The following is a 13,620-nucleotide window of genomic DNA, read 5'->3' as shown; positions in this document are numbered from 1 at the left end:
ACACAGTAGGTATCCAACAAATTTAGAATGACACTTCTATTATTTTAACACAAATGTTACATCTAATGAAATACGTTAATTTAATGATAAAACATCAGGAAGCACTGACCACTAACTATTTATACAAAAACCTTAAGAAAGGGCAAGCGCGACATAATTCAACGAGCACAACACTTGTCGAAATCCGGCAAATATATGGGTATATAATTATAATAAAATATATAAATAAATACTAAGGTGCATGTTACTACGCAGGACGGATTCAACCGTCTAGTTGGTTTTCGCGCGTACCGGAGAGCGGTCCTCTGGAATTCGAATTTAAAAAAAAGAAGAAAAAAAATTGTTTGTGGCCAGTGTAGTGCTAGTGCTCGGTAATTAAATTTGGTGTTTGAAATTCAAAATGGCGGGAGTACGACATTCCATATTCTATCCATAGATAACACTATACATGTAGATAATTAATTGTCATTATATTGCTATTGTATTGGTGAGTAAAATGATGCTACGAAGTGCTACGCGTTAGCTACGGATCGTTCAATATTGGAGCGCTACAGACAATGCCATTGTTTCGTAGGCGAACTTATTTAGCTGTCTAAACTTTTATAACTTGTATGAGAATAAACTTTTAAATACTTAAATGACATTTAAAATAATAGATAAGAATAAAACTATTAATTTATTAGAAGAAATAAAACTCACAAGGTTTTAAACTTGGAAAGCGGATGTGTTATAAAACCTTCATGGTTATGAAAGCTTCTATGATTTATGACACTGTTCGCAAATAATATTTTTTTCTAGAATATTCGCGTTCAAAAATTTAAATTCAACCTTAAACACAATTAATTAGGAGAGTTTGTTTCCACTACACCAACTTTTTTATAGATTGTATTTGCGCAATTACTCGTTAATATTTCAAAGTTACAAAATCAATCTGCACTTTACATAATTTTTTAATACTCTGACGGATATAACGCCTGAAAGGAAAAATATAAACTAATAAATTCCTTGGTTAATTTTCTTTCAATATTTAGGCAAACGTCTACAGTTTATTTTGCTTTATATAGTCAGATATGGCAGATATTTAAATTACATATTATTATTTACAATTATTACGCTTGTCTTACACGGTTTCAATTACATAACGTGTCACGACAATTTTGTCGTGTCGTGTCGTCCCGTGCGACAGTGGACACAGCTAAGCCAGCTAGCTCTATTTATTACGGCACCGCATAAGTAGCAAGCAGTTGTGATCATTATGAAATTTATTGATGTTTTTCATTTTAGATGTCCGAGCCAAATTTCTGTGAATATATTTAATATTATGAACACTTCTCGAGTTTGTTCGCACGTATTCTGGACATTGGCTTCTATTACAGATATTCGGGTTACAGAATATGCAGTTTTTATGCAGTATCTACTACGTATGTAAATGTGCTAAAATTTAATTCGTCTGTTAAAAATGCTCGATAGAAAAAAGCGTACAAATAAAAAATGTACAATGTGAAAAATTGCAAATTTGAAGTCTGTAGATTTTTTGTATTTATATTATGAATGGTCGTATTAGATTGCTTCTTAGAGATTGCTTATTAGATAAAAATCCTTATTGTTAAGTTAAACTGGTAATAGAATCGAGAAAAATAATATGATTTATGTACAAAGTTTAATTTTAGTATGAAACTGATTAAAAATAATTTCAAACTATTCATTTGACGTTAATAATATTCTCAATATATTAAATTGCATCTATTTTATATTCAAGGACTATATTCGTACAAGTAAATCATGTTAAAAGCCACGTGGCATGATATCAAATGCGTATTTAATATCATTCAACGCATAGATCTAAAATAAGATCTAATTCAGAGAGATATTGGTTCTTCCAATAACTTTTACTTGAAAATACTGATTTCAAGGCTAATAATTATATAGATGTAACGCTTATGTTGATGGAACTATTAATTTCAATAATAATAGTCATTGAAATTTCAACCAAATGCCATGAATTTTAGAAGAATGTGATACAAAAGAGAGAAACGCCAAAAACTGAAAAACTTAAAATATGGATTGATATGTACTTAATTGACTTGACAAATGATTGACTAAAGATTGCTACATGATATTTCTGTACAATATACGGAAGGCTTATTTATAATACTGCGTTTAATGCAAAATTAAATATAAAATCTCCAAATCTAAATTCATCTAGATTCAGTTAAAAATATCCCCTAAACACGCAACAAATAATCAAGTCTAGACAATTTCACAATTTCTTCACTTTCGAACAATTTAATATCGTATTAATCAAATATAAACTTCTGTATATCAGTCAGTCCCACGGCAGCTGTAGAACGGATGTATAATTTTGATGTGACATTCTTGGCCGCTTTACTATGACATGTCCCAGATTATTTCTGTGCCTCCATATTTTGGAACTGGAAATATACTATTTATCTGACTAGATAGACGCGAGTCTAACGTTTCTTATGAAGGTCTATTGTATTAACTATGTGTTTTACAATTAGCTGCTCGTCCCGGTTTCACTTCGGAAAAACAATAAAATATAGCCTACTAGATTTCCGCCCGCGGCTTCGCCCGCGCAGTCAAAGAAAAACCCGCGTAGTTCCCGTTCCCGTGGGATTTCCGGGATTGCGTCATTTTCCCGGGATAAAAATTGGTTCAGTAGTTTAGGCGTGATTGAGTAACAGACAGACAGACAAAGTTACTTTCGCATTTAAAATATTAGTATGGATGTGACTGAAGAAAAATGTAGCTTTCAGCTGGCGAAAGAATTTTTAGGATCGACCCAATAACTATAAAAATTTACCTACATAGAAATATTTGATTTACCCGTTACATATAAGAATACTAAAGTACACGTCATATTAATAATTAATCCTTTATATAATTATTGTGTAGATATTGGAGAAAAAAACAGTAGTAAAGTGAATTGTATTATTATATTATATTTGAAGTTGAAAATAAGGACAGAACAATATTTCATTTCTAGATAAAATTATTTGATGCTAAATCGTTATAATATATAAATTAGATACTCGTTTTCATACCTTACCTAACAGAAATTGTTTGTATCTGGTTTAGCAATCACACCGAACATAAAAAATACTTAACAGTACCTACTATATGGATTTTTTTACAATCATAAAGGATGTACTCAATGAACGTTTTTATCCTAAGATCTTGGAAACTAAACGACAGCTTTGAAAGTCGTATGCCAAGTGGGTCGGGCAAGGAATGCGGATTTTCAGTTTATCTCTATGAAAATTATTTTAACTTGTGAATTTACTATGGTTATGACGACATGACGATTATAGGGTTCTGTATATGATATTTGGCTAAGAAAATTTACTGGCTGCGTCGTCTGAATAAGGTTTTTATACAAAAAAGCCTTCTGAATAAATTAACTCAGCTTCATCATTATCTAGCTTGAAACATTTTAGAAAGTATTAACGTACTATCATACCATTTATTAACTACCTACATAGAAAGCAGGATAAGAAAGGACTCATTGAATGATTCTACGGATAAGAGAGCCTAATGAAATGATTAACAAAATATGATTCAAAATATGATCCTCAAATTTTATTCAATAAAATAACAAAATTACATACTTAAAGATCTTTATTTACATAATCCACGTCCTATGAGACAATAGTACAACTTCTATAATCTATTATGTAGTTCCTCAGTACTTCAAATATAATCTATTAAATAGCCAATATTGTAAACCAAAATACAAATAATAAAAAGCATCAATAATTTAAATAGAGACGTTAATGTGACTATTTAATGGTGGAACTTAATAAACGCATCTCCATCACCTTGTCACGTATAATTTGGCTCCAGATGTTACTGGAATCATATTGTTGGCTGCCACGAAGGTTGGAGTACCTTGGTTAATTAGTTTGACGTTTCAATACCTGTAGAATGATAAATTTAATTTTTGTAGTACATTTGTAGCGAAGAAGTGAGAAATTCAAAAGAATTGAATGGTTAGAATCATCGAAATTTAAATTATTTGGAAGAATAACACGAAATATCGGTTTGATTGTTAATTAATATTTAACGGGTATGATAATCTACGCATTGTCTGGGTTAGTAATATCTAAATCGAAAATAAATTAATTTAATAAAAAAGCTTTCACGAGGCAGGTTTTTTTCTATTCTAAATTTATATTTATAAAGCATTTCAATGCCATAAAATCAGACATCAATTTCAAATTAATTTAAACTAATTCCTTCGGTGGTTAATGGAAAACTATGTTAAGACGATTCAAAAGTGCTTCTAGAAGAAATCTAAATAAATAAATGTTTGAATTTCTGTTCCAATATTATTATAATTATTCACCAACTTGGTAAAGTTTTGCTTGTTTAATCTATGAAAATTTGTTTGTTTAATCTATATAAATAAGATGAAGTATAAATAAAAACGTTGACCTTAATTATGTTTACAAAACATGAAATATTATTGTAGGACAGTTAAAATAACATGTCAACCAAAGAACTCGTTTACTTAAAAATTCATTTATTAAAGAAGATTTCTGTTTTCTGGAAAGATTCGAAATACTTTTTGAAAACAAATAATGTTGAATTGAATAACATCTTTTGTAAATAACTCTAATGTGTTTACTACCCACTTAAAGAAACATTTATATAACCTTTTAACGAAAAAATATCCAAGCTAAATCAATTGAGAAACGAATCAATCAAATTACGACAAAATTATAAACACGTATGATCGTATTTTTGCGTTGTTTGTTTAATAAATCGTTAATCGACAGATGTGATATTCTGAATCATAAGGAATGGCCCAGTTTCATAGATTTGATGATTAGACTGATTGAAATTATATTTGATGTCATAGATATTAATGTTAGTTTCATCTACTTGAATTTATTGGGGTTTCCCTATGAAGCAAGATAGATTTTCACGTTCTGGCTAGCGTATTTCTGTGTAGCGATTTTCTTATACCTCAAGTTTCATTCTATACTGATAGTTTATTGACTAATTCAAAAACTTACTGTAAAATAGTTTAGAGACACGTACAAAATATTGTTTAGAGTCGGCATTTTTCATACGTCAATTTTGCTACATCGTATAATACATTATTATCAACTATATTTTCTTGACCAAATACTAAATTCCAAACTGATATCTAAATGTTAAACAAGTCGCGTACAAATTCAACATTTTCTTATTTCTGACACAAGGAGACAGGCCGCTAATTTGTCGAAACAAAATGAAAATATTCGAATTGCTAACAGAATGACTAATTCGTATTGAAGTTTGGCCAACGTACCAAGGAAACCGTGTAAGCATTAATATCCTGCGGATATGTGATCGTTAGTAAGTACTAATTGATTATTTGTTAGATATTATTATTTGTGACAGATGTTTAGTCCTAGACGTCTAGTTATGGTTGTTGTAATAACGCACAAGGCTTCATTGAATAACACGAATGTTATAATAAAACATTGCGTCTCAAGTAACTTCTTTTATTAGGGATTTATTGATAGCCTAGGTTATCGTTTGCTGTTTTTCTAAGTGTATAATTTTTCTTTGTGTTCTAAAGTTCAGTTACAAGTAAATTATCGTGTCAATCTATGAAACATTTTGTATTTATTTTTCACTTACGTAATTCTATTGCTTAATTAAACTAAACACTAGAGTATTAGACGATAATTACCTACTTATTATGTATACTCGATACAAAGGGTAATTTTGTATCTTTTATTCGTTGCTTTTTATCGGAGTGGTCGGTGTTTAATCATTTCGATATTTCTGCTCAAATATTACTGATTGGAAATATTTTAATGTTTTAACGAATTAAAATAGATTTATTCATTGTAGAGTTAAAGATAGAGTTTTGTATAATAATTTCTAAGTCACATAATATCTATATTTTGTGTTCTTTGTTATGTATCTACAGGATTTTAAACTAATTAGACAGTTCTACAAGAGCCTATTTGCGACGCTCTAAAACCATCTGTAATAAGAGCTAGGCATTTTGATGTTAGAAAGTTACAAATAAAAATAGACAAAACTCTTATATTTATAATATTACAGGGATTCATACGTTCATGAATAGATTCCGACCTATATGTTGACGTCAGAATATAATCTCTTAAAATGTCGGTCATGTAAATATCCTAGAAATTAATTTGTTTGTAGGCGTTTGGATATTTTCTGGTTGTAGGTCGGTAACCACGTTTTTCATGTTTCCCTGTGTTGTATTTTATAAAAATATAATAGATTTATGAATACTTAAATGCAATATTTTATGTTACTAATGATGATGTTTCTAAAATATTTTTTTGGGTACCGTCGGAATTCGGTACACTACAACTTTTGTATTATAAGTGTATTAGAGTGAATTAAGAGTTAATCACTTAAGCTTTACTTAATAGTTTTTGTGAATATACGTTGTAGGCATTCCTATAGAATAATTAGGCAGAAAATTTCGTAGTGGATACCTACGCAAAATTAGTAAATTCCAGAAAATATTACGATTTAAATTTCACGTTTGACCTTGCGTTTGACAGATCCGTGAAGGCATGTCACATGTGCTGAAACGATTTTCTCTCACTTACTTTATCACTTTCAAGGTTTTTGCGACAAATATTCCTTTCCAAAAATATATCACAAGACACACAGACAGAACTACTTCAATAACATTCTAACCGCGGAATTATGCAAGATTACCCGTACTCACATTAAAGACATCACAATTCCTTGAACATTCCAACTGCTATTTGTTCAATCAAAGAGAATGATTTAAAGCCATATTTTTTAATATTTATGTGTCTATTAACATGGATAAGCATTATCTAGAGCAAATTCATTCATCACTTTGAGGAATTTTTCAGTTTAAAAAGATGTCTACGTTTGATGTATGGCTGGAACATAAAATTTTGTTTTACAAAGCAGTTGGTATTTAGAGTGAAGTACTGATGGATGTTAGGGATTAAGATGTGTATTTTAGATTTTATTTGTAGGTATATTTTGAAGTTATCTGAATAGTTTTGACTAGGTGTTAAATATCTTCGTGCTTGTTGACTACTGAAATTTTGACCAGAAAATAATTTGAATAACTCGAATTACGAATGTAAAATGCTAATAAATTATGGGTATTCCGATGCATTTACTACGCAACGAAACTTATACCAAGGTAAAAATATAATTTAGTTCATATAAAAAACGTCAACACCTAGCTTCCGTAATAAATAGATAATTACATAACATTTAAACTGACCACGAAACAAAAATATGTTCACGAACACATTAAATCGAAACAAAATGAACAAATGAAAACTCTTGTCCCTAATATTTTGTTACAAATAAATGAATACTAAAATAAAACACTTAACAGATTACAGAATATTCCCGCACATTCTAAGGGCCATTAGCAAGGCTACAATAACAAAAGCGCGAATTCAAAACAAAACCGCAATAACATGTATAAATAAACCCATCACAATTAAAAAATCTTTCACATCTCATATAATATCGTCTTTATAGCCTACTTCAGCTACAGCTACTGGCTACAGCTTTGCCCTCCGACTTCGCCTGTATATTTCGAAGATAGTCGTGCTAACGCAGAAAGCTTCGTGGGCTTATACGCAAAACTTTACTGAAGATTATTATGATCAAATGCATTGTTTACGATTCTTTATAGGACATACAGACAAATATGCACTTTTATAAAATATTGTTACTGTTCGCCACAGCTCCGCCCGGGTCGTATTTTTTTTGTTATTCAAAGTTTTATCAGGTATTTAAAAACCTTTCTCGAACCTTAAGAAAATACAAAAAGTAAATAATTCGAATTTGTCCAGCCATTCTTGAGTTATGCCTTTACCAACATTCATTTTTACGTGTATAGATAGAATATATTATTACGGTGCATTTAGACTAAACGATCATAGAGCTAGAGCTAGAGCAAGAGCATTATCTCGTGATCTTTTAGTGTAAACGAAAACTCTCATTAGTGTTGTTCCGTATTAGAACATTGCGAACGCACTAAGAACAACGAAAGAATGCTATAAGCCTGTTTACACTCAAAGAATTTGACAAAGTCGGGTTAGAATAAGCGTTCGCTCGTTTGATGTAAATGCTCCAGGAGCGACTCCAGTAGGAATCTTTATTAATGTCAATCATATTTGCCAAATGTATTTCTTAGCAGTCTAATTCAGTGATGGCTATTTTAAAATTGTTTACATACTTGCAAGGTTGGATGTGTACATAGTTTTTGTGTTGAGATTAATTATATTTAGTGGGCTTTAGAATAATTAGGTGTTTCGAATATACGTTTTAATGTAATGATGAGTCATTTGTGTATCAAATACGTTGGGAAATATACAAAATACTTTAATAGTTATAAGTTCGGGAACACCTGCTTATACGTGATAATATATGAAATGGTTTATTATGTTTTATTATTCTCAGTAATAGATACCTACGTAGTAGTGCTTAAGATACTAAATGAACCTAGAGCTTCTCAGTTTTGATTCCTTTTTGAATTTGTATACATGTTTTACGTTTTATAGATACTTTAATACAGTTTGCTGTACACCATAGAGAAGGTTGGGTACAAAATATGTTACTTAAAAAATATTTGCAAGATTTATATAATAAGGAATACTGAAACACAATTCAAATTTAAGTGATCCATAGTTGTAGAGTATGTAAAATTGTTTTCGGTCTTACCACGTCTTACACCGATTATAAGAAAGCCTGTGTCCTTGAAGTAGTCACTGATACGAGCTGATAATAGTAAATTAACTGTCATCGTATTAACAGCATATAGCTTTCACAATAAACCTGTCAAACGCAGTTTTCGCAATAATGAACCAGTCACATAAAAAACTATAAAATTCCAAAGACAATCCGATGGTCGTTAATTAGATAAATGAATAGATTATATGATAGCGATCGTAAAATAGCAGTATCTCGTTCGAAACGTCACCGTCGTCATATAGCATGGATCTAATTCGAGAGACGGCTGATGCCAAGTATTTTTATGTTTTTTCTAAATATTCAAAGTATAATAAACAAGTGGATTTATATTATACGCGACAATCGGTTGCTGAAATGTTATGTCAAGCGTCGATTCGCGTTACTCATCGTATAGCTGCTATATTTAATTTTTAGATTATTAAGCTTTTTGTAAGCTACGAATATATTTTGTACATAATTTTAAATGATAATTTCATCATCATCATCATCAGCCCATATACGTTCCCACTGCTGGGACACGGGCCTCCTATGAGGGTATGATAAGAGGGGAATGATAATTTAAATGCATGTAATTTAAGTAGATACAAAATTCGAGTAATCTGTATGTTTATTTGTGCTCCTCTTTGTGAATTTCTGAAAACTGAAAAGAGTTCAAAAAGTGATTTTATCATTTGTACACAATATCATCAGGATAAACAACTCTTTCAGCGCATTTTTCCTATATTTCCAAACCTTTTTTCATATGCAAGAAAAAAAAATATGGGTTATGTTTTGAAAAGATAAGAGTCTCATAATATCCACTGCATTTTCTTACGTATTTTAGATACAAGAATGAAAAGAAACTGAAACACACTTTCCAAAATAAAAAAAATGTCCACAGAATGAAAAAGGTAACATATTTCATTTTCTGTTTAGATTTAGAAGTAACTTGACTTCTAAATCTAAACAGAAAATGAAATACGTTAAATCTATAATCCGCAGATGAAAAAGATCGTGTGTGCCGAGCACACGTGTCAGAAGTGAAACTTCTTTGGCAAGATTCAAAGATACCATGACGCGACGGTATTGCCATGAAGCGACCTTGAAATTTTATCCTCAACGCGCCTTAAACAAGTTTCACTTAGAACTTCAAAAATATATAATATATTATATATGTTTCAACTCAATTATAAAGCTCGGAACAATAGTCTATTATTATCCTAAATACAATAACTATAAACAAGATTGTTTAAAGCCGTTATATTTTATTTTTCTCAAATCCCACGGTGGGGTTAATATTTAAACTGGTATAACTATTAAATAAATCTGCCAACGCACAAGCTATGTATATTTTAGACAACAATTTAGATAATTTGGTGACGCAAATTGTCTAATGTCTTAAATGACGGGAAATATAAAAGATAGGTCGAATATGAATGCTTTCAGCTGGTTGACTTGTTTCGTAAACGGTTATTGAATTTGGTTTATGAGGCTTTTAATAGATAATATCTTGTATATGTTTTGTTCATGATATCTGGAAAACTGATTTCTGGATTACTGGTATTTAATTGTTTTATTGAGTATTCTGATGATGTAAACGATAACAGAGTGAATATGTTAGTGATTTGATATTTTTAAACGTATTAAATTGATTGCGCATTTGGTAAACGTAGCAGTCACCGTCTAGATCCCGGTTTAGTGTTAAAACTCTAGTATATTTGCCTTGCTAAATTATCGAGAGTGCATTTTTTCATTATTGTGCAGGAAGAAATAGGATTTTACATTTTCTTTCATTGCGATAGTCGAGGTATTTCAGCATATTTTAACTATTGGAAATAATTCGGCATTAATATTTGACAATTAAAATATTGAAATATATCCAAAAAATTCATTAAACTAGAAACGTACAGCAAAGCACATAAACGCTCTAAGATCCGTAACGTAGCACAACTCATTCAACACACACACAATGACACACACTAATCTTATACATTTTAAGTGGTGATTTAATTGAAATCAATGGCTTTAATGGGACTGTGGAATTCTCTCGTTGGTACCAACGAAAAGGAATATAACTGGAACGAAGTAGCCACATTGTATTTAGACACACACAAGAAATATTTCTCCGTGTCTGAGATCGATCAAGAAGCAGTGCCTATCGTGTTCTCTGAGTCGCATAAAATTGGGTTCAACAAAACCGGCCTGGGATATACTCCGATTAATTTCCTCACCATTTACCATATTGACAGTAGAAGAGGTTTGTTATAGTGTATTTGGTTTTATTGGTTTAAATTTGAAAAGAATACACAATTTACCACTATTTATTTTCACTTAAAATCAAGGTTACCTAGTTGTTCGATTTATTCTATCTATGTGGAGATGTGATACTTGTTTATAGGTATAAAACTGATCAAATCAATGTTCCTGTTATCAAAATACCTATTATTTATAGATAGAAGGAATATTAGTTAGTTCTTTTAAAACTCAGAAAAAGGTGTAAATGTATCCGTTTTTACTAACGTAATCCTATCCTAAGTCCTATAAATTTTTAACTCGGGAATACCTTTGAAATTTAATTAAAATGTCAATTCTAGCGGAAGTCAAGATGCCTAGCGGTAACATCGACCAGCCCACGATAGAGGACAACAGGGATGGCACCGTCAGCATCAAGTACGAGCCGCGGGAGGAGGGTGTCCATGAGCTCTATGTGAAGTACAATGGGGAGCATGTGCAAGGTAATGTACATTTAAAATAATTTACCAATCAACTTATCTTATGTAATTTATTGGCTATTTAAAGAAGGTATCTATGTATTACGAAGACCAAAGTGTAAAATATACATAATATTATGTAGGTTTTAAAATAATATCAGCTGTTTAATCTAGTGAAGAGGTGGATAGTAATCGATTTTAGGATGATTATTTATGTTTAATTTTAAATTATATAAATTACTATGGAAATAAATAGTACAAACCATGATAAACGCAATGGTGGCACATGGTTTAAAGACTGTGCTCCGGACATTATTACGATTTTAATGCTTTCCTACTCTTTTCCTACTTTTACCTACATTGTAGAGACCAATTTAATTTTCTTTTTTGGTTGAATGCATTAGCAATTTTTACGCTCCCAATATTATACTATGTACAACGTCTCTATGTATAAATACGAAGTTCTTCAATTTCTCACTATTTGCTCTGTTTAATGTAACGAAAGAGATCTTAATTTATTATTTATCCATCTTCCTCAGGTTCCCCCTACAAGTTCCACGTGGACTCGATCTCCTCAGGGTACGTGACTGCATACGGACCAGGTCTGATCAGCGGTGTGAGCGGGGAGCCGAGCCAGTTCACCATCAGCACCAAGGGAGCGGGGGCTGGGGGTCTGTCCCTGGCTGTGGAAGGGCCCAGTAAAGCTGAGGTAAAGAATTGTGGAAATATAAGATGAAATGATGAATTGCCTTTTGTTGATGATGATTTAATTGACTTGCTATTCTAGGAAAAAGACAAAATTTAAATTCGGCCAATTGGATATATTATGATGACTATTTAATTCGCGGTTGTTTTATTAATTATTATATTTTTCCAATTCCATAGTGAGGTATTTTTATCAAGGTCTTATGATTTTTTTTTCATTTCGGTGATCGGCTTTTTAAATATATTCAATTATATTTATTAATTACGTTACTACTCATATAAATCACAACTTTCAGACAAATCAGTTGATTGGACCAGTATGAAATTTGTTCCAAATAGTATAATTAATATTTTGACTAATTTGATGATAACTTTTTTGAAATACATTATTTAAATTAATTTTATTTCGTTCCAGATCACTTGCCACGACAACAAAGATGGTACAGTGTCTGTGTCGTTCCTCCCGACTGCGCCCGGCGAGTACAAGGTGTCTGTTCGATTCGGGGACAAGCATATCAAGGGATCGCCGTTTATGGCTAAGGTAGGGTTTTGTGTATGTAGAAAGAATGAAATATGCTGCTCTGTGAAGAACTTCTACACAGAGCAGCATAAAAAATAGTTTAGACGCTAACTTGGTAGTAAAAATTCGTTAAAGTACTTTATAAGAATTCCTTTTCATTTATTTTTACATTCCTGAATTTAAGCAATAAGAACTGGCTAACACTATTTCTAGTGACTAACTTGAATATTATAACATCTGTTTTATTTTCTTTCTTTTTTAATATTCCAGGTGACAGGCGAAGGTCGTAAGAGGAACCAGATCTCCGTGGGCAGCTGCAGCGAAGTCACTTTGCCTGGAAAGATCACTGACAATGATATTAGGAGCCTTAACGCTTCTATCCAGGTGAGAATAGCCCTTTGAATGTATAAATAAATAAATAAATAAATAATAAATAAATATTTCGGGACAATTTTCACACATGGCACGTCCTGATCCCATTCTAAGCTTTCGCTTGAGTTATGGAAACCAGATGGCTGATAAACATACATATATAATTTTAAATAAATACTTATATAGATAATTAACACCCAGACACAGAGCAAACATCTATGTTCATCACACAAATAATTGCCTCGGGTGGGAATCGAACCCACGACCTCTGGCTTGGAAGGCAGGGCCACTACCAACCAAGCCAACCGGTCAGTCCGGGGCAAATGCATTTGAACACGATCTGTAATAAGACAAACAATAAATATTATTAAATAACCTCCTTGCTACTGTAGTAAATGAATGATCGTGGTTACACAGGTTCGAATCCTGGTGAGAATTAACGAAAAAGACAATATGGTCTCGTTGTCGTGGGATAAATTGTAATATTTTATTCGAAAATGTAGAAAAAAATGTCTTGTAGAAAATCTCTCACGTACTAAGTGGTATGAAATAACTTATGAAAATGGAAAGAAGATCTGC

General features: G+C 31.4%; 1 protein-coding gene across 6 annotated transcripts in view; it reads left to right on the top strand.

Moving 5' to 3' along the window:
- Window positions 1–13,620, top strand: part of LOC123703485 (filamin-A) — a 66,748-nt gene that overhangs the window by 28,949 nt on the left and 24,179 nt on the right. For 3 of the 6 annotated variants that reach the window (XM_045651499.1, XM_045651498.1, XM_045651497.1), the window contains 4 exons: window positions 11,328–11,468; window positions 11,984–12,153; window positions 12,565–12,690; window positions 12,940–13,053. In XM_045651499.1, coding sequence (XP_045507455.1) covers window positions 11,328–11,468; window positions 11,984–12,153; window positions 12,565–12,690; window positions 12,940–13,053 — 551 coding nt within the window. Of the gene's footprint in view, window positions 1–285; window positions 488–10,732; window positions 10,991–11,327; window positions 11,469–11,983; window positions 12,154–12,564; window positions 12,691–12,939; window positions 13,054–13,620 lie in introns of those variants that run through there. The other 3 variants (XM_045651495.1, XM_045651496.1, XM_045651494.1) reach the window with 3 other exon arrangements.

The sequence above is a fragment of the Colias croceus genome, chromosome 26, assembly GCF_905220415.1.
Source record: "Colias croceus chromosome 26, ilColCroc2.1".
Classification (NCBI taxonomy): Eukaryota; Metazoa; Arthropoda; class Insecta; order Lepidoptera; family Pieridae; genus Colias; species Colias croceus.
This window is presented reverse-complemented; position numbering and strand designations above follow the sequence as displayed.